This window comes from Girardinichthys multiradiatus, chromosome X, assembly GCF_021462225.1.
Source record: "Girardinichthys multiradiatus isolate DD_20200921_A chromosome X, DD_fGirMul_XY1, whole genome shotgun sequence".
Classification (NCBI taxonomy): Eukaryota; Metazoa; Chordata; class Actinopteri; order Cyprinodontiformes; family Goodeidae; genus Girardinichthys; species Girardinichthys multiradiatus.
Window position 1 is genome coordinate 40,301,570 of NC_061817.1, and position 24,253 is coordinate 40,325,822.

Consider the following 24,253-nt stretch of genomic DNA (forward strand, 5'->3'; position numbering starts at 1 on the left):
TCAGCAAAAAAAGGGGGGGTGTGGGGGAAAGGGGGAATGTCAGGGTGGTTTCCGGGCTTTGTTAACCAGGCTGGTGGCAGATGGGAAAAAACTGTTCTTGTGGCGTGAGGTTTTGGTCCGGATGGACCGCAGCCTCCTGCCAGAGGGGAGAGTCTCAAAGAGTCTGTGACCGGGGTGGGAGGGATCAGCCAGAATCTTCTCTGCCCGCTTCAGGGTCCTGGAGGTGTACAGTTCCTGGAGCGACAGTAGACTGCAGCCAATCACCTTCTCAGCAGACCGAATGACACGCTGCAGCCTGCCCTTATCCTTGGCTGTAGCAGCGGCGTACCAGATGGTGATGGAGGAGGTGAGGATGGACTCAATGATGGCTGTGTAGAAGTGCACCATCATAGTCTTTGGCAGGTTGAATTTCTTCAGCTGCCGCAGGAAGAACATCCTCTGCTGGGCTTTCTTGATGAGGGAGCTGATGTTTGGCTCCCACTTGAGATCCTGGGAGATGATGGTTCCCAGGAAGCGGAAAGATTCCACAGTGTCAATTGTGGAGTCACAGAGGGTGATGGGGGCAGGTGGGGCTGGGTTCTGCCTGAAGTTCACAACCATCTCCACTGTCTTTAGAGCGTTGAGCTCAAGGCTGTTCTGGCTGCACCAGTCCAACAGATGGTCCACTTCCCATCTGTACGCGGACTCGTCACCATCAGAGATGAGTCCGATCAGGGTGGTGTCGTCCGCAAACTTCAGAAGCTTGACAGACTGGTGACTGGAGGTGCAGCTGTTGGTGTACAGGGAGAAGAGCAGAGGAGAGAGAACACAGCCTTGGGGGGAACCGGTGCTGATGGTCAGGGAGTCAGAGACGTGCTTCCCCAGCCTCACGCGCTGCTTCCTGTCAGACAGGAAGTCAGTGATCCACCTGCAGGTGGAGTCGGGCACACTCAGCTGGGAGAGCTTCTCCTGGAGCAGAGCTGGGACGATGGTGTTGAAGGCAGAGCTGAAATCCACAAACAGGATCCTGGCATAGGTTCCTGTGGAGTCCAGGTGCCGGAGGATGAAGTGAAGGGCTAGGTTGACTGCATCATCTACAGACCTGTTGGCTCTGTAGGCAAACTGCAGGGGGTCCAGGAGGGGGTCGGTGATGTCTTTTAGGTGTGAGAGCACAAGGCGCTCAAAGGACTTCATCACCACAGAGGTCAGGGCGACGGGTCTGAAGTCATTAAGCCCTGTGGTCCTTGGCTTCTTGGGAACAGGGACGATGGTGGAGGACTTGAAGCAGGCTGGCACATGACATGTCTCCAGTGAGGTGTTAAAAATGTCTGTGAAGACTGGAGACAGCTGATCAGCGCAGTGCTTCAGGCTGGCTGGTGAGACAGAATCCGGACCAGCAGCTTTCCGGGGGTTCTGTCTCCTGAAGAGTTTGTTGACGTCCCTCTCCTGGATGGAAAGAGCCGTCCTCGGCGTGGGTAGGGGGCTGGTGGGGGTTGGAGGTGCCAAGGCCCCTCTTGAGGTTGGGGAGGTGGGGGTGGTGGATTGTGGCTGCAGCTGTTGGGGGGCGTCGTGGGAGATGGTTGCAGGACTGTCCCTTTGTCTTTCAAAGCGGCAGTAGAACTCGTTCAGGTCGTTGGCGAGGCGTCGGTCGTTGATGGAGTGGGGGGCTTTCGGCTTGTAGTTGGTGATTTGCTTGAGCCCTTTCCAGACAGACGCAGAGTCGTTGGCTGAGAACTGGATTTGGAGCTTCTCAGAGTACAGTCGTTTGGCCTCTTTCACTGCCTTGCCAAACTTGTACTTGGCCTCTCTGTATATGTCTTTGTCCCCACTCCTGAAGGCCTCTTCCTTATCCAGTCTAAACCTTCTGAGTTTAGCTGTGAACCAGGGTTTGTCGTTGTTGTAACTCACCCTGGTGCATGATGGTACACAGCTGTCCTCACAGAAGCTGATGTAGGAAGTCACAGCCTCTGTGTACTCGTCCAGACTGTTGGTAGTAGTCCTGAACACATCCCAGTCTGTACAGCCTAAACACGCCTGGAGATTCTCCACAGCCTCACTGCTCCACTTCCTTGTCGTCCTCACAACAGGTTTGCAGAGCTTTAGTTTCTGCCTGTATGCAGGAATCAGGTGGACCATAATGTGGTCGGATTGGCCCAGTGCAGCACGTGGGACGGCGTGATAAGCGTCTCTGATGGTGGTGTAACAGTGATCCAGAATGTTGTCCTCTCTGGTCGGACATTTTATAAACTGTCTGTATTTGGGAAGTTCGTGGGTCAGATTACCTTTGTTAAAGTCACCAGCGACGATTACTAAGGAGTCCGGGTTGGTCCGCTCCACACTCAGTATCTGGTCGGCGAGCATGCGCTGTGCGACCTGCACGTTAGCTTGCGGTGGGATGTAAACACCGACCAGGATGAACGAAGCGAACTCACGGGGGGAATAGAAAGGCTTACAGTTTATGATGAAGGATTCCAGGTCTGGAGAACAGTGCTGCTGAATCACTGTCACGTCGTTGCACCAACCACTGTTGAGGTAAAAACAGATTCCTCCACCTTTCGCTTTGCCGGAGAGTTCCGTGTCTCTGTCCGCTCTGTAGAGCTGGAATCCTGCCAGCTGCAGCGCAGAGTCCGGTATTAATCCACACAGCCACGTCTCCGTGAAGCACAAAACTGCCGATGAATAAAAGTCCCTGTTTTTCCCCAACAACAGTTGTAGTTCCTCCATTTTGTTGGGAAGTGAGCGCACGTTAGAGAGAAATATTCCAGGTAACGGTGTTCGTAGTCCACGCTGGCGAAGACGTACCAGCACCCCAGCCCGTTTCCCTCTCTTCCGGCGTTTCACCGCGTGAACAAAGGTGAGCGCACCTTTGACCAGAATGTCCAAATATTCCAGAGCAGTAGGCAGAAATGTTGGAAATAACTCCTCTGGTGTAGTAGCCCTGATGTTCATGAGTTCTTCTCTGGTGAGAGAGCTCCGGGTACCATCACAGAGGACCGTTTTAAAGCAAAAAACAAAACAAAACAATGCGCACCAACACGCCGAGGCGACCATCTGCGGCGCCATCTTGAATGACATGCAGAATTTGCTTTCATCCGAAAAAAGTACTTTGGACCACTGAGCAACAGTCCAGTGCTGCTTCTCTGTAGCCCAGGTCAGGCGCTTCTGCCGCTGTTTCTGGTTCAAAAGTGGCTTGACCTGGGGAATGCGGCACCTGTAGCCCATTTCCTGCACACGCCTGTGCACGGTGGCTCTGGATGTTTCTACTCCAGACTCAGTCCACTGCTTCCGCAGGTCCCCCAAGGTCTGGAATCGGCCCTTCTCCACAATCTTCCTCAGGGTCCGGTCACCTCTTCTCGTTGTGCAGCGTTTTCTGCCACACTTTTTCCTTCCCACAGACTTCCCACTGAGGTGCCTTGATACAGCACTCTGGGAACAGCCTATTCGTTCAGAAATGTCTTTCTGTGTCTTACCCTCTTGCTTGAGGGTGTCAATAGTGGCCTTCTGGACAGCAGTCAGGTCGGCAGTCTTACCCATGATTGGGGTTTTGAGTGATGAACCAGGCTGGGAGTTTTAAAGGCCTCAGGAATCTTTTGCAGGTGTTTAGAGTTAACTCGTTGATTCAGATGATTAGGTTCATAGCTCGTTTAGAGACCCTTTTAATGATATGCTAATTTTGTGAGATAGGAATTTTGGGTTTTCATGAGCTGTATGCCAAAATCATCTGTATTAAGACAATAAAAGACCTGAAATATTTCAGTTAGTGTGCAATGAATCTAAAATATATGAACGTTAAATTTTCATCATGACATTATGGAAAATAATGAACTTTATCACAATATGCTAATATTTTGAGAAGGACCTGTACAGAGGCGATCTACAGCAGTGACTGGGCGGGAGGCAGGGTGCACCTGGACAGCTGCGTGAAGCTGACACCCCACCCACTTGAAAAATTCCAGCAAATAGACAGAATGGTTAGTGCTTCGTTTGTGCAGGTTTGTGCCGTTAAAATTTTTGTTTGTGCTGTTTTGGTTTCTGAGATATTAAAGAATATATTTTTTTAGGTCATCCAGAGGTCACCATCCCCCCATTTTGCTCCAAATTGAACCGGAGTGGTCTACCTTTTTAATGCTGTTTGTGCCGCTTTTATGTACAAGCTATATAATTTTCTTTCAGGCGATCACTGACGACTTAAATCGATGACGTCTATGGCCTGCGCTGAACATCATCACCACCATGAGGTGGGCACATGACCAATATATTCATAGTTGGACAGTATTTCCCATCCCATACATGAAGCTAGTAAAGACATGGAGAGGTACTTTAGCCTAAGTGAAGCTTTACCTCAAGTGGACAAAAGTACTTTTTTGCAGATCAGAGCTGCTGTTAGACTTTATAGACTAACCATCACTGCTTCCAACAAACAATAGGTTTTCTACTTTCATGCCAATATTGAAGTTTTTATCTGATCAAGTTTGTATCTGATCAAGTGTTTACATAAATGTTGTCACCACTGTCACCTGATTGTTCTGCACGCCTAATTTAATATATATAACCTATACCTTACTGATAACTGCACAGTATTGTATTTTTCCTCTCTTTTATTGTAAATCCCTTTCAGCCTTTTTGTGATTGTTTTTTGCACTTTGTTTCTTATAGCTTTTAGTTTGGGTAAGTTTTCTACTTTTTTAGATAAATATGAACTTGTGTACTTTCATCGCCTTATGGTTTGGTGCTGACACACTCAAATGTTCCTATTGTGGAACAATAAAGGTTTTCTATTCTAATTAATTGAGAGAGGTAACCATGACTTCTGAGATCACGCATAACCAAGTTACTGTTTGAAAATGTAATCTACATTATACTTTCAAAGAAGAATAAATACTTCTGATTTGGAAAATTAACTTTATGTTATAAATCACCACAGGCAAAATATGGCATACTTAACCATCTAAGAACTTGTAACAAAGAACATTAAAATAGAACCTATTTCTGGTCAGGAATATCAAACCATGGCAAAATGTATTTGCCTTTTGATCTGGGCTTCTCAGAAATTTTCCCACAAAATGTGTTGATTCACAGCATTCAGTCTCCTGTGTATAACACTGCATGTGGTTGTATTGTCTTCTTTTCAGACACAGTCTTCACTATATTTGCCAGGTCATCATAAAGCTCCCACACACATGGAGCTCTTCGGCAGTATGCAATGTAATGTCCCAGACCATCTTTAGTCAAGCTTTCCTTGAAAGCGATGACTCCTCTCAAAGAGAATGTCTTTCCTTGGAGAGCCACAGTGGGGGGAAATTCACTCAAAGGAAACTGAGTTGTGTTTGCAAGGTCAGTGTCAATCCATGTTATTTCTCCAATGCTGTAGCTGTAAGTAACAGTTCCAGCACAGAGCATTTTTCCTGAGGTGCTGGCTCCTGTTTTGAATTCAAGTGGACATTCTGATTCCTTCGGTAGTGGGCGAAGGCAGGGAGACTCCGGAAGGAAGAGTCCATTTTCCACTGAAATGTCAAGCTGAGCCATGCCACAGTCCATCAGCACAGAAATGTCAGGAGAAACAAATGGTACTTCCCTTGTTGTTCCTTTGTTTAGCTGGCAGAACTGTGAAGAGCAGTGTTTTGAGATGTAAACGCTGGATATATTTCTCATTGTTTTTCCAATGACCGTGGAGATATTGCACTGGGCATCGATTTGATGGGCACCAGACCTCAACTGGATTTTTTCAAACATTGCACTAAGCAGCTCTGCCCTCTGTGAATAGATCTTTGAGGTCACACCATCTGTTGCAATGGCTTTTACCAGCAGCAAGATGGGGTTGTCACTGTTGTTCCTGACAACATTGTGAAATGCTGAGCTGTCACAGAAAGCACAGCATAAGCACTGACAAAACGCATCAAATGCACATGTGTTCAGAACAGAGATTGTTGATTTCCCAACTCTAATCGGTTGATGCAGGTTTCCATTTTTTAATAGTCCCACTTTCACTCTTTTTGCCCCAAAAGATGGATCTGCATGGAGCCATTCAGTGCAGGAAGTGAGATAAAAAGTTATCTTCCTTTTTTTGGGTGGAAGAATTAGTCCCCTCCAGTTTTCAACCACGTCTTCATCTGTTGGAGGAATGTTTGTGGTTTCATCGGATTCTACAGATTGGTGAGAATCCATTCTTGTCTTGGCTTCAGCACTGTGGGTAGTCATGGATACAGAGTTTGTTTCGGAAACTTTTGCTAATCCAGATGTTTCCTCATCATTTTTCGCTTTTGCAGAACAAATCCGCATATTTCCTTCTATAAAGGAAAGATGACGAGAAATAAAACGATCAACTCGAATGGGTAAGTTCTCGTGTTTAAAAAGGCCATGCTTTACATTTTTTAATTCTGCTTCAACAGTGGCTGAGCTTGCTGTGAGGTTGGTGCTTTTGAAGAGGGGGACCATTACTCCTGTCCAAAGTGGTAAGTAACTTGCTAGTCTTATTATGTGTGGAACAATATCAGGGAGAAAATGGATGTTGTCCCTATCCCCATTGGCTGCAGCGAGTGACCTGCTCTCCTCGCATATGTTTGATACCCAGCCGCGTAGGTCAGTCTGGATCTCGTCAAAAGAATCCACTTGATGCATTTCATTTGGATCTTCAGCTGGAATGATGATGGAGTCTTCTGTGATCTGGGTTTTTAGATATTTTTTGCACATCTCTGATTCGAGAGGGACTCCAGAACTATCATCACCCTCTGCCTCACTGAGGGCCACAACAGTGATGGCATGTATTAGCTGTTTTGCATGGTCCAAGCATTGTGATTGAAGAAGCTTTGCTATTGCCCTGACAAAGAAATCTTTGACACGGTGTGACTTGTTTTTCAGGCAGTCCCACTGACAGATCATCTTTATGCAGTGTGCCACATCATCCCTGATAAAACAAGAAGGAAGTTTTGCAGACTGGTTCCCAAGTAGCAAACGGAAGCATTCGTTAATGTATGTCTTCAGATCGGGGTAAGGAGTGAAGGCCTTCACCAGAGCACCAAGAATAGCCAGAGAAAAGTCACTCACGGCTTCCTTTGGTATAGCAGCACCTGTACGAAGCCATTCTGTCAGCCATGTTGCAATTGCATTAATGTCGTGTCTCTCTGACAGCATTTGCACAACTGGGACTGAGCAGTTGTCCCCTGTCAGAACGCCTTGATATAAGAAGATGCGGCCAGATGTACCATTTGGTCTCACCAGTCTTCTCACAACTGAGCCAGTTGCGTCAAAGCAAATTACTGAGGGGCATTTTTTGGACAATGCCTTATACACATGTAGCTGTGTTTGACTCCAATAGTGGCAGAAGAACTTGTCTAGACCAATGTCTCTTATACTACCACTGTGAGGTGTGCTATATTTTAATAACTGCAAAGACAAAATGGGATCTTTGTCACCTAATTCCAAATCTCTTCTCTCCTGCTTAGCTTTTCGTAGGGTGGCCAAATTTGGAAGGTGACTTGGCTCAGCATCTCCAATATCCATCAAATCTGATGCCTTCGCTGACCTCCATACAGCCGGCTCCATCCTGCCCTCACACAGTTCTTTTGAAATCTGTGCACGAAGGTTTCCAGACATGAACCTCTTGGATTGCCCAGTGTGCAAGGAGATATCAATGTCTTCGATGGAACACTGAAGCAGCATTGGGCTGTTTACCGTTGGCTCTCTAGCACAAGTCATTTTAATATGGCCTTGACACTCTTTACATAAGCCTTTGATATCTATGTAGTTGCTTGTGACAGTTGGATAAACTTTTGCTCTCTGGAACACAAATGTACATGTGCTTTTGATCTTTTTCCAAATCAGATGGTTAATTACATGACTCCAAGTGCCAGGCTTCAAAATCATGTATTCCCTTTTGCCAGATGATGAAAACTTGTCATTATATTCCACTTTCTCAGGTACAAATTTGATCCATTCCTCAAAAGGAACTTCAAGCTGAAAACCTGAGCAGTCGTCTTGTCCAGGAGAAATGGAGCCTGAGTCAAACTCTGTGTCCACACTGCTCTCACGATCACTTTCCTGCTCACTGATCTCCAAACATGACCAGATGTTGTGTCTGTTAGATTTTACAAAAGTGTACAGGGCTTTTGGAGACATCTTGTTTTCCAGCTGCTGACTTAATACTGTCCAAATAGTGGCAGCTGGAGTGGCTATTTTGCCATTTAGAAGGATAGCTTCTTTTGAACTGCAGAGAACTGCAATAAGGAAATCCCTGTCTATTGATGGCTGTCGAGGCATCTAGTTAAAGAACGAAAAGGCTTTGATTAGCATTAATCAAAATATTATTCTGGCCAATATAATCTCCCAAAGCCACAAAACATTGATATTTCAGCATTCTATCACAACTCAAAAACTCAGTTTAAATTGTTCTCTCAAATCTGTATGCCATTTATGCTGTGTTGTAATTATAGTATGTTTTTATTTTATTTTAAATGTTGAATTTTTTACTACTACTTGTCTTGTGAATTTTCAATTGAAGTATCTGTTCAACTTTAAAAACGTGTCTTAGTTCTGTGGAGTCTACTGATGTAGCTAAACATTGATGACTGAAAATGAATGGAATAGCTGCAAAATGAAGCCTTGCCGAATCTTTGTTTCAACATTTTTTAAAAGTCTGGACTTTTAAAAAACAGTGTTTTATCTAAAACCTAAACATTATTAGCTTACTTACCTTGAACAAGTAGTAAAACGTTTAAATTACGGCCAAAACAAGGTAAGTGGTGGGGGTCAGTACGTGGGTGGAGCCAATCCCTATGACATTGCGTGAGAACTTAGTATATCAAAGTTGCCAAGCGCTTTTAAAAATTCTTACATTTAATGTCAGAAATTAGAAATTAATGCTTGACGCATTTTAAAATTTTATTTGAACAAAAAGTAAATTACTTGGTTATGAACTTTGAGCCAATGACCTACTCGCACTTCCGCTTTTGTCCAGCGTACACGAGCTGAATTAGATTATTAAAACCACAACAGTAACACAGAACAGTTATTGAAATTATAAACATTACATCATAGTGGTCGCAGACCATGTCAGGTTTTGGGCAAGGAATGTGTAGCTGCAGCTGGTGGATTTGTCCCCATTTGTGAGAGGATAATATTGAATTACTGTGTAGAAAGATAAATGTATTGGTGACTTAGTAGACATATTTAAAGCAAATTTCTTTGAGACCAAAAAAGTTTCATAATCTTTATTAAGGAATAAAGTGCAAAACACTATAACAAGGCATACATTTTACAACATCGGATAAAAACACAATTTAACTTGCATGATGAAAGAAAAACACGAAATTAATAACTGCTTGCTTGGTGGTGATGATGTTCAGCGCAGGCCATAGACGTCATCGATTTAAGTCGTCAGTGATTGCCTGAAAGAAAATTATATAGCTTGTACATAAAAGCGGCACAAACAGCATTAAAAAGGTAGACCACTCCGGTTCAATTTGGAGCAAAATGGGGGGATGGTGACCTCTGGATGACCTAAAAAAATATATTCTTTAATATCTCATAAACCAAAACTGCACAAACAAAAATTTTAACGGCACAAACCTGCACAAACGAAGCACTAAAAAATGAGCCCACTCCGGTTGAATTCGGAGTAAAATGGGGGGATGGTGACGTCATCGGCCGAAATTAAACCTTATAATATCTCAGATATTAAAACAGCACAAACGAAAATTTTAACGGCACAAACCTGCACAAACGAAGCACTTAACATTCTGTCTATTTGCTGGAATTTTTCAAGTGGGTGGGGTGTCAGCTTCACGCAGCTCACCTGGACACATCAGTCCTTCACAGAGGCTTTAAATTCAGTGTGTCGGAATATGTGGTTTCTCCACTGTCGCTACATGCATGCTCAGTATGAGGGATTGCTGCAAAGTCAACACCAGTGACTGTCCACTGTCTCTACATGCTCATCCAGGAGGAGTGAATGCTGCAAGTCACTGACTGGATGCAATCTGCTGGGTTTCCTTAGATAGAAAAACTTTTTATCTAATTTGAATAAATAACTGAATCTGACTGAACTGTTCAATGGTTACGATTAATTGGAATGTATGAACCTGACTGTTGTGAAGAACCTTGAGACGACATGTGTTGTGAATTGGCGCTATATAAATAAAACTGAATTGAAACTGAATTAAATTGGTTTCAGTTGTATAATAATTTAAATAATTAACTTTTGGAAAGTGTTAAATGGGCTTTCTTGGCCGTTTCAATGTAATTTAATGAGTGGAAATGAATAACTGGGTCATAATTAGAAACATAAACCCTTCAAAATTGAAACAGCTCACTTTACGTTGTGCACCTGCATGGACTCAACTGGTTTTGGTCTTCACTCCCGAACAAAAAGTAGCTCAGCAGTTTACAGATAACATGTAATTAATCTGAGTAAACCATTTGTGTATTTAACAATGTAGGACATGGTTTGGTATTTTCTCAGAAACATTAATCCTTTAATTCAAGTCAATCTATTGTTCAGAAAATGTTCCAGATCAGATTGCTTTCAACCACTTTCTGTTTTTGTGTTGATGTTGAATTCAACTCTCACACTAAGCACAACTGCAACCTTTATTATATTTTAATGTTAATAAAATCTGAGCCATAAAGGTAAAAAATGTTTAGAAACATCCCACATTAAAGCAACATGACTAGACTCCCACCAATTACAGGTCCTTCTCAAAAAATTAGCATATTGTGATAAAGTTCATTATTTTCCATAATGTAATGATGAAAATTTAATATTCATATATTTTAGATTCATTGCACACTAACTGAAATATTTCAGGTCTTTTATTGTCTTAATACGGATGATTTTGGCATACAGCTCATGAAAACCCAAAATTCCTATCTCACAAAATTAGCATAGTTCATCCGACCAATAAAAGAAAAGTGTTTTTAATACAAAAAACGTCAACCTTCAAATAATCATGTACAGTTATGCACTCAATACTTGGTCGGGAATCCTTTTGCAGAAGTGACTGCTTCAATGCGGCGTGGCATGGAGGCAATCAGCCTGTGGCACTGCTGAGGTCTTATGGAGGCCCAGGATGCTTCGATAGCGGCCTTTAGCTCATCCAGAGTGTTGGGTCTTGAGTCTCTCAACGTTCTCTTCACAATATCCCACAGATTCTCTATGGAGTTCAGGTCAGGAGAGTTGGCAGGCCAATTGAGCACAGTGATACCATGGTCAGTAAACCATTTACCAGTGGTTTTGGCACTGTGAGCAGGTGCCAGGTCGTGCTGAAAAATGAAATCTTCATCTCCATAAAGCTTTTCAGCAGATGGAAGCATGAAGTGGTCCAAAATCTCCTGATAGCTAGCTGCACTGACCCTGCCCTTGATAAAACACAGTGGACCAACACCAGCAGCTGACACGGCACCCCAGACCATCACTGACTGTGGGTACTTGACACTGGACTTCTGGCATTTTGGCATTTCCTTCTCCCCAGTCTTCCTCCAGACTCTGGCACCTTGATTTCCGAATGACATGCAGAATTTGCTTTCATCCGTAAAAAGTACTTTGGACCACTGAGCAACAGTCCAGTGCTGCTTCTCTGTAGCCCAGGTCTGGGGAATGCGGCACCTGTAGCCCATTTCCTGCACACGCCTGTGCACGGTGGCTCTGAATGTTTCTACTCCAGACTCAGTCCACTGCTTCCGCAGGTCCTCCAAGGTCTGGAATCGGCCCTTCTCCACAATCTTCCTCAGGGTCCGGTCACCTCTTCTCGTTGTGCAGCGTTTTCTGCCACACTTTTTCCTTCCCACAGACTTCCCACTGAGGTGCCTTGATACAGCACTCTGGGAACAGCCTATTCGTTCAGAAATTTCTTTCTGTGTCTTACCCTTTTACTTGAGGGTGCCAATAGTGGCCTTCTGGACAGCAGTCAGGTCGGCAGTCTTACCCATGATTGGGGTTTTGAGTGATGAACCAGGCTGGGAGTTTTAAAGGCCTCAGGAATCTTTTGCAGGTGTTTAGAGTTAACTCGTGGATTCAGATGATTAGGTTCATAGCTTGTTTAGAGACCCTTTTAATGATATGCTAATTTTGTGAGATAGGAATTTTGGGTTTTCATGAGCTGTATGCCAAAATCATCCGTATTAAGACAATAAAAGACCTGAAATATTTCAGTTAGTGTGCAATGAATCTAAAATATATGAATGTTAAATTTTCATCATGACATTATGGAAAATAATGAACTTTATCACAATATGCTAATTTTTTGAGAAGGACCTGTATAAGTATTCATACCCCTCTAACGTTTTCACTAGTTCTCATGGTGCAACCACACAGGTCAGTAGAATTTAATGAGATTTTATTTTACACACCAACAAGTAGTACATAGTGAAACTAACACTTTACCCATTCTTCTGTGCTAAACATAGAGATGGAGAACATCTGTGAACATCACCTTTCAAGTCTTCCTACAGATTCTCATTGTGATTAAGCTCTGGACTTTGACTAGGTCATTCTAAAACATTGATCTGCTTTGATTTAAACCATCCATTGTATCTGGCTGTATGTTTAGGGTGGTTGTTCTGCTGGAAGGTGAACCTCCACCCCAGTCTTAGGTCTTCTGCAGCCTCTAGCAGGTTTTCTCCCAGGATTGTCCTGGATTAGCTCCATCCATCTTCCCATCACCTCTGACCAACTTCCTTGTTCCTGCTGAAAAAAAACCCAACTAAATCTAACCCTGCTTTAAACTTCTCCAGAACCTTCTCTCTGGCCTGTCTGCTGCGTTCCTTGGCCTTCATAATGCTGCTGGTTCTGTAATGTTCTCTAAAGAACCTCTGAACCCAGAACATCTGGATTTAGACTCTGAAGGCTCAATAGCAATGCACTTTTTTGGGGGGGAGGGGGTAATAAAATAAAATGAAGTTTGTAGTTTTAAGGTTAAAAAAAGTTTAAGGGGTGTTATCATTTTCTGCAAGGCTCTGGTGATGTCTAGAACTGAACCCAAATTACAGATTGGAGTACCCCTGCTGGACATATTTAGTTACTAAGAACAGCAGAGTTTTTTTAATTGGTTCAGGTGTTAAAATAAAAGAAAAAGATTGAAATTTGTTTCATTTCCATTTTTAAATCAAATAAATGGTTTCTCTGGCTAGGGTTCTTCTTTACTTAAAAGAAAAAAAAAAACATCTGTATGTATTTCTACATTGTTTCACTCCTCTAGGTTCCTATCGTCTCGCATTATTCAATTAGCGCCCCCTGCTGTGCTAAACAACACAAGCATTTATTTATTTTATTTTTTTACTTTCGTTAATAATGCAGACAGGATGTCACAATTGTTTGCGTGGCTGGTTTTTCCCAGTCTCTCCTGAGGAGCTCTGCTGGTGGGCGCAAGTCATCATCTCCCACGGTGTTCTGAAGGAGCTGCTGAACGAGCATTCTTCACCTGATGGTCCACGTTGTTGGTAAATTCAAGTTCTCAATTAGACCTCTAAGTAGTTTCTAACCTGTCTTTTGAATTCTTCCAGGAAGAAGTCCTCCTTCGTTGTCTCCTGTCCCCAGATTTATGAAGCCACTTTGTCCCCGGATTTCTCCACGCAACATCACTTATTATCCGCTCGTTTCTGGAAAACCTTTCTACTGAACCTTCAGCCTCTGCCTGCCCACTCTCCAACAGTCGCGTGGAGTCACCAGCTTCTACAAGACTCACCACTGGAATCCCAACCCTGCCTCATAGCATTCCATCGCGCTCAGAACAGTAAGGCTTCTCTACCTATTAATCCTCCTTCCGATCAACCATTCTCAGAAAACTCCCACTAACTGTTGCTGTCCTTTCCAGAACCCTCAAACCCAGAGTACCTGAATCCAGAATTATCTCTCCTTCTTGGTGTCAAAATAAATCTTTTAAGTGTTTCTTCATCTCCAGTTTGTGTGGTTCTGCATGTGGGTCAAAAGAATACCTCTGAAAGTCACAGTAGGCTGCTAATCAAAACAGAGATGTGGACTTAACAAAAGTAAACAGATTTTGAGTCTGCTTCTGGCTTTAAACATATTTTAAAAAATAACTGTAAAAATGAAAAAACAATAGAAAATGCTTACAGAGCGGCTCAATGTTCCAGTGGTGGTGGTTGTAACTGCTGGTCTTACATACAGCAACAAACTAAATATTAAGGTTTTAACTGAAAATATGACTTCAACAAATGAACCCCCATTTAATTTTTCTCATGATTGACTAAATGACTGAAAATATTGCTGCCAATTTTTAACTGTAACAAACGGCACCTCATTCCTGGATAGGTCTGGTTTGGCACTGAGGAAGAGAGGTAAGATGTTATTGTTTGTTTGAGTGAAGGTAATATAGATGCCATTGAACGAATATGAGGAGACCTTACTGTTGGGGAAGGACGGAGGCTCGTCAGGAGGTGGCAAGTTTCCCACAGAGGCTGAGTTTGGCAGGAGGTGTAACTCTGAGGTTTTCAGTACTGTGAAATCCCTCGGGGTGCAGCGCTTCAGATGAGCAATTGGTGTTGTAGGGTGGACAGACAGGTGAGCAAATGTTCTGTGTTTCTTGGAGGAGATCTTTGAGTCCAGAGGGCAGGTAGCAGGAGAGGAAGGGAGACTCTGTCATGTCACGGAGTTGAGTACAGGTTAATTGTGTGTGTGTGTGTGGTTTTCTCTCTCTCAGCTCTTCCTGCAGGGTGTTACAGGCAGGTGCAATCACACAGCTGAGGATAATCAGGACTAATCAAGGAAGAGCTCTTAAGCAGCTGGAACCCTGAAGAAGGCATCAGATTGTTAACTCACCTGAGTGGTGAGGCCAGCTGACTAGCTCCATTACTTCTTTTTTCCTGACCGTGTCTTACCATAGTTTTGTGCTCCTCTCTCCCAGAGTGGATCTATGCCCCGGAGATCCAGACCTGGATTTTCATCTGCCATCTTTGTATAGGATGGGTAGGGAATGTTGAAGCACAAAAAACAGGCATAAAATATTTAAGAGCACCCTTCATAGTTCCCATATCTGATACACCTCCTTGGGGATTCATTAGACCGGATGTAGCCTTAAGATTGATATAAAAAAAACCAAAATGAAATAGTCCTAAATCAAAACCAAAATCTGCTATAGTCTAATCATATATGTAAAATCTCTTTATATGCACAGATGGTTCCACAAACGGCATTCTTGATTTCACAATGGAACGGTGCAGATAGAAACCAAACCAAATGATCATTTAGCAGAATACACAACAAAACTTATAGCAATTATTAGTACTTCGTTGAATAAACAGCAACAACAAATTACGCAACAGGACCTTCTACTAGCTTTTCATTCTGGCTCATGTAGGCAGAGATAGAAATAAAAAACGTTTTACCAAACAATCAATAATAATTTAAACAGTGCCTACTGAAATTCCCTCTATAAAGAACATGTTCCAATGGTATGGACAGTATAATGGGACATCAATGGTAATAGTGGCCACCTTTTAAAATATTCAAGATTGTGTTGGTAAAAAACAAATATGAGTTAGAAATAGGAGAGAATGACTTATCACTACTTCAGTTAGAATAGGACACATAGGATTGAATGACATACTTTATGAAATAGGTAAACATTAAACTGGACAATGTTAGCATTGAAATCATCCAGGAGTAAAAATATTACTGGTGTACAACAGATACAGCTTAGAAGAAACAGAAATATTAAAACAAGTGAATAAAGAAAATCTTAACTCTACTTTAAGCAATTTTACTGGGACGATATCAGAATCTGTGAATTGTTTGTTATTGTTCATTTACTGCCACTCCAGTCCGGTAGGTGGAGGTACTGCACGTTTACGCTGGTTACCAACCACCAACATCAACAGAAGAAGAAACAACTCTCCGTCTTTGGCCGATTGTTGTAGCGGGAGGAGCGACGTCGGAGGCTAAACTGCGCAGAGTCGCAGGTTGTGTGTTCCAGGTTTGAAGACGAACGGGCATGACTGGCGGGAATACGTTTCTCAAGAGCTCCTGTAACACCAAGGACCCCGAGCCCAGCATGGACGTGGACATGGATTCAAGTCGGACCGAGAGCGAGCGGGGAGACCTGGACAGCAGTGTCCCCGTTGCGTGTTCCTCCAATGGCAGCGGCGGGGAGGAGGACGAAGCGGAGGGCATCGGCAGGCCCGGAGAAGCCAGGGGCTCAAGTAATCAGTTCACACCGAACAGAACAGGCGAAATCGCCATCGGCAGGGAGCAAGAAGTGTCGGTGGAAATTGGAGAGACGTATTTGTGTCAAAGAACCGATAAAACATGGCGTGAGTAAAACTATGGTTCAGTTGGTTTATTTCTGATTTAGTTAGCTGCAAATTACGTCAATTTTTAAGACAAAAATACGCAAAACTACATTGATTTACCTATATTATTGTTATCCGACCATAGATGCGTTTCAAGTATCTTAAAATTAGCGGTCTGAAGAATAGTTATATTTCAAACAGGTAACTTTTAAACCCTAGGTCTCTTTTTGACAAATTTGCTCGAAAATACCCGAAATGAATTGAACATTTCTCAGGAACTACAAGGTTTATATCAGTTGATCTGGTATCAAAATAAATGTGAGACTCCAAAGAATACTGTGAAAACCCCTTTGAAAGTATGTAGTTGCAAACCACAGTACGAGATCTGACCATTAGCTGCTCTAAAATTCATGCAACAAAGTAAAGCAAGTACGTTGTAGAGAGGAATTAGTTGATAAAAGTCCAAGCGAACCGTCTAAATCAGACATTTTGGCACCATGTGTGCCAACTGAAATTTATCAGGTGTTTTTTATGGGTCCCCCCCACTTATATTTTACCATAGTCAATCCACCTAATAACAATTGTGTTTGGGGTTGTTTTAGAAAACACAACAAACTTACTGTATATATATCTTTTCAAAAAGATAAAAAATCATCTAGAGGAAATAATGTTTGACTTCAATTGTAACAGATTTATTAACAATAACTTTTCAAATGGAATTATAAAACGGTGACAATGCAAACAAGAGTTCACACCTATCTGTCAGAAAACATTATGAACACAGGTAGAAACTGATGAAGGTGGTCCTGCTTGGAGGATGCCCATCTAGATGCTGGTGGTTGATCATCATCCTCATAGTATCATAATCATTACAATCACTGAAAAATCACTTTAGGAGATGAGATATAAAATAATGTTAAAAGATTGATATGAACAGATAAAACATGCCTGGGTAAACAGCTGTGTACTGGAAACCATTCAAAACAGTTTGAACTAGGGCTGGGTGATAAAACAATGGAGAGATATATCGCAAAAATAACTTTTCAATTTAGCTTTATTGAAATACCGCCAATTAACAACACATGTTGTCTCAAAGCTCTTCACAAAGGGTCTGGAATGGTGCGGGGTTGTTGGGGAGGTCAGATTAAACTACTATTTGGCCATTTTAGAATGGGCTATGTGTAGGGGCACTAAGTAAAATAATAAACTGATAAAGTTTATCCATCTAGAGCCCACTGATGGTCATTGTTATACTAAAAACCACAAGGATTGGGATACCTCTCTCTGTCAGTCTGATTATAACCATCGGAAAAGAGAAGGGGTCATACAGGTAGCAGAAATGGAGGGTGTGTTTGGACCTCAACCATAACTGAGCTGGTTTAGGCTAAACCTGACTCCCCCTTACTCCAACCAACAGGGAGGGAGGAAGACGGAGGTAAGAATAATTGGAGGGTGTTGTTTCCTGTTGCATTGTGTGAAAGGTGGGTAACTTTAAAATGGGTTAAGTCAATTCAATCAAATCATATAGATTTCAAGTCAGGTTCATACATTCCAATTAATCGTAACCATTGAACAGTTCAGTCAGATTCTGTTATTTATTCAAATTGGATAAAAAGTTTTTCTATCTAAGGAAACCCAGCAGATTGCATCCAGTCAGTGACTTGCAGCATTCACTCCTCCTGGATGAGCATGTAGAGACAGTGGACAGTCACTGGTGTTGACTTTGCAGCAATCCCTCATACTGAGCATGCATGTAGCGACAGTGGAGAGGAAAAACTCCCTTTTAACAGGAAGAAACCTCCAGCAGAACCAGAACCAGGCTCAGTGTGAGCGGCCATCTGCCACGACCGACTGGAGGTTTGAGAGAACAGAGCAGAGACACAAAGAGAACAAAGAAGCACTGATCTAGGAGTACTTTCTATGGGAAGGAAAAGTAAATGTTAATGGATGTAGCTCCTTTAGTGGTTTCATCTAGAAAGAAAGAACAGATAAACTCTGATCCAGTTTTCAAGGTTAGAGTCTGAAAGAGAGAACATAGAGTTAGTTACAGTAGAAGCTCAGTCAGTAGCCATGTCTAGGAGAGAGAAAGGGTTAAACACTGAAAGACAGGGCCATGTGGATCATTGGTAGAAGGTGAGCATTAAGTTGTTGCCAGCAGAAGCTCGGACGATGTCACTCTCCAGAAAGGTGTCACAGGTAGACACAGAGTCAGGCCAGGTGTAGCTTCTAGGAAGATGTTATGGTTTTTAAGATTTTGTGTGATGACTGATTTGCTGTGTACTTCATTGACGTTTTTAATGATTTTATATTTTTATAATGTAAAGCACTTTGAATGCTGCTGAAATGTGCTATACAAATACATTTTCACTTCTCTGTCAGAGCAATTTTTATTTGCAAAAATTTGAATATAATTTCGTTTTATGTTCTTATAATACACATAATTTACTCATAATCCTTTTTGTTTCCACTAGGTCTGCTTTGAATGCTTAAACTCTTTTTTTATTCCACCCAGAATCAATAAGGTGGTGTTAGTGGGGTCCACCTTGAAGGTATTGTTTGTCCGGTCTGGAGAAGTGTCAGGTTGTCATTGTCAGGTCAGTGAGGTTCAGAAGTCATTCAGAACCTTGGTGTTTTGGTCATTTGGTCTGTGCACATAATGTTTTATAGATCCAGCCTATGCAGTCAGCAAACCTTCCACACAGTGTGATGTTATTTCTGCTGTAGGTGAAGTTGTTAGTATCTCATGTAGACTGACATATACTGTTGCATTTGGAGAAGATCTCAGATTAAATAAACTTAGTTAGAGCTTCAATCCAGGTTCATTTTATGTCTGCAGACTTTAGCCAATTTTTCTTGTTGTATACATAGTTCTGTTAGCTCTCCATACTAACCCATGAGATGCTGGTTTGAAAACCTGCACCAATTAACGTTTTACTCCCATGTTAGTAAAATCAATCATTATTTGCTTCCATGGAGCACTGTGGACTGGAATGCTGTCCAGTCCTGCTTTTAATGAAACCTTATGATTAAACTAATTGCAGATTTGACATGGTTGCACAAAATATGTTGTGACATTTTTCAAATTATCCTTCAATTTATGACTTTTGAGAAATGGGACTTTTTGCTTTGAACCAGCACAGAGACTTCTGCTGTTTTACTTCCCCATATTGAGAGAGAAAAAGTTATCATATCTAAGGTTCTACTTCTAGAGAATCACACAAACTTCTGGTGGGCCGGTTTTGGCCCGTGGGCCTTGAGTTTGCCATATGCAGGATAGAGTTAAAATCTTTATCAGAGCTCTCAGAGCTTCTGCTGTTTGCTGAAGTGTTATCTTTGTTTTCAGGCAGCTGCATGCCTGTGTCACGTTTAATGCTGCAGTCATTTCACAGACTGCCTCACGGACTAAAACTGGGAGCTGGTTCCACAGGAGAGGAGCCTGATAACTAAAGGATCTGCCTCCCATTCTACTTCTAGAGACTCTAGGAACCACCAGTAAACCTGCAGTCTGAGAACAAAGTGCTCTGTTAGGAACATATGGACCAATCAGATCTCTGATGTATGATGGAGCTAGATCATTAAGGGCTTTATATGTGAGGAGGAGAATTTTAAATTATATTCTGGATTTAACAGGGAGCCAATGAAGGGAAGCTAAAATAGGAGAAATATGATCTCTCTTTTTAATATTCATCAGAACTCTTGCTGCAGCATTTTGAATCAGCTGAAGGCTTTTAACTGCATTTTGTGGACATCCTGATAGTAAAGAATTACAATAGTCCAGCCTTGAAGTAACAAATGCATGGACTAGTTTTTCAGCGTCACTCCTGGACAGGATATTTCTAATTTTGACAATGTTCTGGAGATGAAAGAAGGAAATCCTGGAAATCTGTTTAATATGGGATTTAAATGACATGTCCTAGTCAAAGTTAACACCAAGGTTTTTACTTTATTATCGGAGGTGGATCAAATGCAGCACTGAGATCTAACAGAACCAGAACAGATACAAGTCCATTATCTGAGGCCATAAGAATATCATTAGTGACTTTCAGCAGAGCTGTTTCAGTGCTATGATGAGCTCTGAAACCTGACTGAAACTCTTCAAACAGGTCATTGCTGTATAAATGTTCACACATTTGATTAGCAACTATTTTCTCAAGAATTTTAGATAAGAATGGAAGATTGGATATAGGTCTGTAATTTATTAAATCATCTCGATCAAGCGAAGGTTTCTTAAGTAAAGGTTTAATTACAGCTAACTTAAAAGCCTGTGGTTCTGATCCATTTACTAAAGATAGATTAATCATATCTAAAATGGGGCTGGTAATCAGAGGGGACACTTCCTTAAATAATTTGGTTGGGATTGGGTCTAACATACAAGTTGAAGGTTTAGATGAAGCTAATATTTCTGATAACTCAACTATGGAGCTGCCAATTACCAGAGGTTTAGGGTGTGTCGCTGAGAAGCCAACTTCTCAGCGACACAGACGGGTTGGTGGTCACCTGTGGGCTGGGATCTAGGACTATTCTCTCTACGTACCGTCACCCAGCCGGCCTGAGGCCCCGGCTGCGCGGGCTCTGCTGGAGGACTGCTACGGGGAGCTACCCTCAGTGGCTCCACGCTGGCTAAGGGGCCTCGGCTATCTGCTGGTTTTTCAACAGCGCGGAGCCGGGCCTCCAATTCCGACACCTCGCCACCAAAGCTACAAAAGGCTACATTTATTACATGTACCATTATCACTAAAGGAGGCAGAGGAGTAACTGAACATCTGACACAGAGAGCAGGAGAGAGGAGGAGACTCAGAGAGAGAAACAGCAGAACGGGTAGCCATGGTGGAGCTAAAGCTAAGGCTAAGCTAGTGACCCCTTATCACTACCAGAAAAAAACATGTGAAACACGGAGTCCCCAAACGTTAAAAGCAGCAGGCGAAAGTATGTATTTTAGCGTGCTTATGTATTAGAACAAGTCAGAGATATCACAGTAGAGAGAAATCAGAGCAAACGAGAAAGCCTTCACACACCAAACAATCCACCGAGTGCAACAGTGAAAGCAGGAAGTGACGAATACGCCTTACCATGCCTTCTTGTGATTGGGTTTTTTCCTCAATAGAGCTATGAAACATGATTTATAGACTTTTCAATAGATGGCGTTTATCCAGGTTTTGACAGACATTACGAATAGCCAGTGATAATAAGAGTTACTCTGCTGGACCAATCATGTGGCTGGAAAACAGAGACGCAAAGGTAGGTTGACACAGACAGCACAGTAGCAGCCAGACGTGCTAAATGCTATTGTTTGTGCAGCTGTAGTCTCTTACTTCAGGTAACAGGTAGGACTCACACTGAAAAAAAAGAGAGAAAAAATTTGTGCCTCGAATGAAGAAAAGACGGAAAACACAACGAACGACATCATTGACAAGGAGGGTTCAAGCAGCTTAGTCGTGTGGCTATTTCGGCTATTTAAAGTCAGTCAAATGATCAAAGTATGTGCACTGCAAATTATTTCGAGCGCATGTTCAGACGAAGGTGGGGAATACCACCAATCTGTTTTACCACCTGAACCAGTGCCACACTGGAGCACGCCGAGTGTAAAACGTTACAATCCCAGTAAGGAGCAACTGGTAAGCCCCCGCCTCCTCCCTCTCTCCGAAAACGTCGCCTGTACAGCGGCAACAACCGACCATACAGTCAGCTTCTCATGTGTTAAGAAAATTAAAGTGACAGAAAAAGCAGGAGTTTGTATTGCAAAAGAAGATTTTAGTTTAAAGAATACTTTTAAACCCTTTAGACTTTTACCTTCAGGTGGCGCTACAGAGCGCTGTCTGCTAAAACCAGCCGCCACAGAGACAGTTTCTTCCTCCAGGCTGTTTCTCTGATGAACTCTTGACAGTCAGATCTCCAGAACAACACCAGGCATACTTGGACCGATACCACATTATATTCTATTGGAAAGCCTCTGTGTATATACAGGTCCTTCTCAAAATATTAGCATATTGTGATAAAGTTCATTATTTTCCATAATGTAATGATGAAAATTTAACATTCATATATTTTAGATTCATTGCACACTAACTGAAATATTTCAGGTCTTTTATTGTCTTAATACGGATTATTGTGGCATACAGCTCATGAAAAGATAGGAATTTTGGGTTTTCATGAGCTGTATGCCAAAATCATCCGTATTAAGACAATAAAAGACCTGAAATATTTCAGTTAGTGTGCAATGAATCTAAAATATATGAATGTTACATTTTCATCATTACATTATGGAAAATAATGAACTTTATCACAATATGCTAATATTTTGAGAAGGACCTGTATGTACATTTAAATAGGTACTTTATTTTCATTTATATAGAAAAAAAAGAAGAAAAAAAATCTTTACTGAGAGCAAAGTGTACTAGAGTCAAATTCCTGGTTTGTGTCACAAACTTGGCAATAAAGCTGATTCTGATTTTATGTATCGTAAACAGTTGAATAATGTTCGATGACATGTTCAGCATTTTGAAATAAAATATTTAAATCAATAATAACCTTCTGATATCTTCAAATCTCACTTAATAGTACCAGGAAACATTAAAGAGTGACAAAAATAGTGATTTATTTTATATCGTGATATATGTCAATATGACTGATATGAAAAATATTATCGTGATTGTTTTTTTTTTTCCATATTGCCCAGCCCTAGTTTGAACATAAACTATATTTTATTAGCCTCACAGGATTTTATGGTATCAGAATGAACTTTAATGTCCAAGTTTGAGAGTACAAACAAGGAATTTAACTTCTGTTTCCATCGCTCACATCATACAACAAACATCAGTCCATAAGAACAACCGCAATATAGGAAAACAATTTTTTCAATTTGTTCTTATTTGTTTCCAGCAGAGTAGCAACTACTCTGGCTTTAAATGGTTCACTGTTTTCATCAGAGCAACAGCCTGGGGAAAACCTGTCTCTATGATTGCTTGTTTTTTCAACAGCGCTCTGTAGCGCCACCTGAAGATAAAAGCCTTAACAGTTTGTGTGCAGGTTGTGTGGGGTATACAGAGATGTTAGCTGCCCATTTCCTGACCTTTGACCTGTATAAGTCCTGGATGGAGGGAAGCTCAGCCCTGATGATTCTCTCTGCAGACCTGATGACACTGAGATGGATGAAGACAGGACAGACTGAATGATGGCAGTGGAGAAGATGATCAGCAGCTCCTGTGGAAGGTTGGACTTTTTGAGTTGCCGTGGGAAGCTCAGTCTCTAGCCCCTTTTCCGTGTAAAGCCCCAGGATTTGTTTTACCCGGATAATAGGAATCCCAGAGAATTCTGTACTTTTTTTCCATTGCCTAGAGAGGCCACAGACCATTTCTGTAAATCAGCCTAATGACGCTCTGTGCGTAAAAACCTGCAGTGACCTAGTCAGACATTTTCAGCTGCGTGGGGCATTTTCTCCGCACCCCATTGGCTGGATGATATGATTCACTATTCGCAATGGGGGAAATAAATTAGCTGTAAAGCGAGGGAATATTGTGTCACAGTTTTCTACACGGTTGGTAGCTCAGATAGTTTTGCATGTAGTGCAAATGTACCGCTGGAAAGAGCAGTCTTGTGTAACCTATGTTACTTAAATTGAGTGCCCGTTCAGCCATCAGGGGCGCCGTTATAAAGGGAAACGCTCTCAGAGTACGCCCCGTTCTGATGTCACGTCCTCCTTGCTGTTGGCTGTGCATGGCTGGAATAAACAAATGACTGATTCAACACGAAATCTGATTAACACCTTATGTAAATCTTCCCATACTCATTGGTCAGGTTTTTTTTGGACTCCCTGAACTTCTTCTAGAGTGGCGAGCTGGTAGGATTATTTATTTTTCCCTTTTGATTCGGGACCTTGGACACTGTGAGAGTCCTGTTTTTTTCCCCCCAAAAGGAACTTAACTAAAAGAACATGGACAATAACTGAACTTTCATATTTAGGTTGGATAACCACAAACTGAACCATTTTGATTGAATGACTGGATACTTGTCTAATGTAATATTGTCTTGACACACT

At 42.0% G+C, this 24,253-nt stretch overlaps 1 protein-coding gene and 2 long non-coding RNA genes across 3 annotated transcripts in view; 2 read left to right on the forward strand and 1 right to left on the reverse strand.

Moving 5' to 3' along the window:
- Positions 1-5,207: 5,207 nt before the first annotated feature.
- Positions 5,208-6,736, forward strand: LOC124863285. The gene is made up of 4 exons (XR_007037102.1): positions 5,208-5,313; positions 5,440-5,546; positions 6,369-6,431; positions 6,551-6,736. It is a non-coding gene; the product is annotated as an uncharacterized LOC124863285 (long non-coding RNA).
- Positions 6,737-13,033: 6,297 nt separating this feature from the next.
- LOC124863405 lies at positions 13,034-14,612 on the reverse strand. The gene is made up of 2 exons (XR_007037125.1): positions 14,338-14,612; positions 13,034-14,255 (listed from the first exon to the last, which is right to left on the reverse strand). It is a non-coding gene; the product is annotated as an uncharacterized LOC124863405 (long non-coding RNA).
- A 1,200-nt stretch (positions 14,613-15,812) lies between these two features.
- LOC124863281 (histone acetyltransferase KAT8-like) overlaps positions 15,813-24,253 on the forward strand; it is a 34,758-nt gene continuing 26,317 nt past the window's right edge. The window contains exon 1 of the mRNA XM_047357606.1: positions 15,813-16,239. Within this exon, the coding sequence (XP_047213562.1) occupies positions 15,921-16,239 (319 nt within the window). The 5' untranslated portion in view covers positions 15,813-15,920. The remainder of the gene's footprint in view (positions 16,240-24,253) is intronic.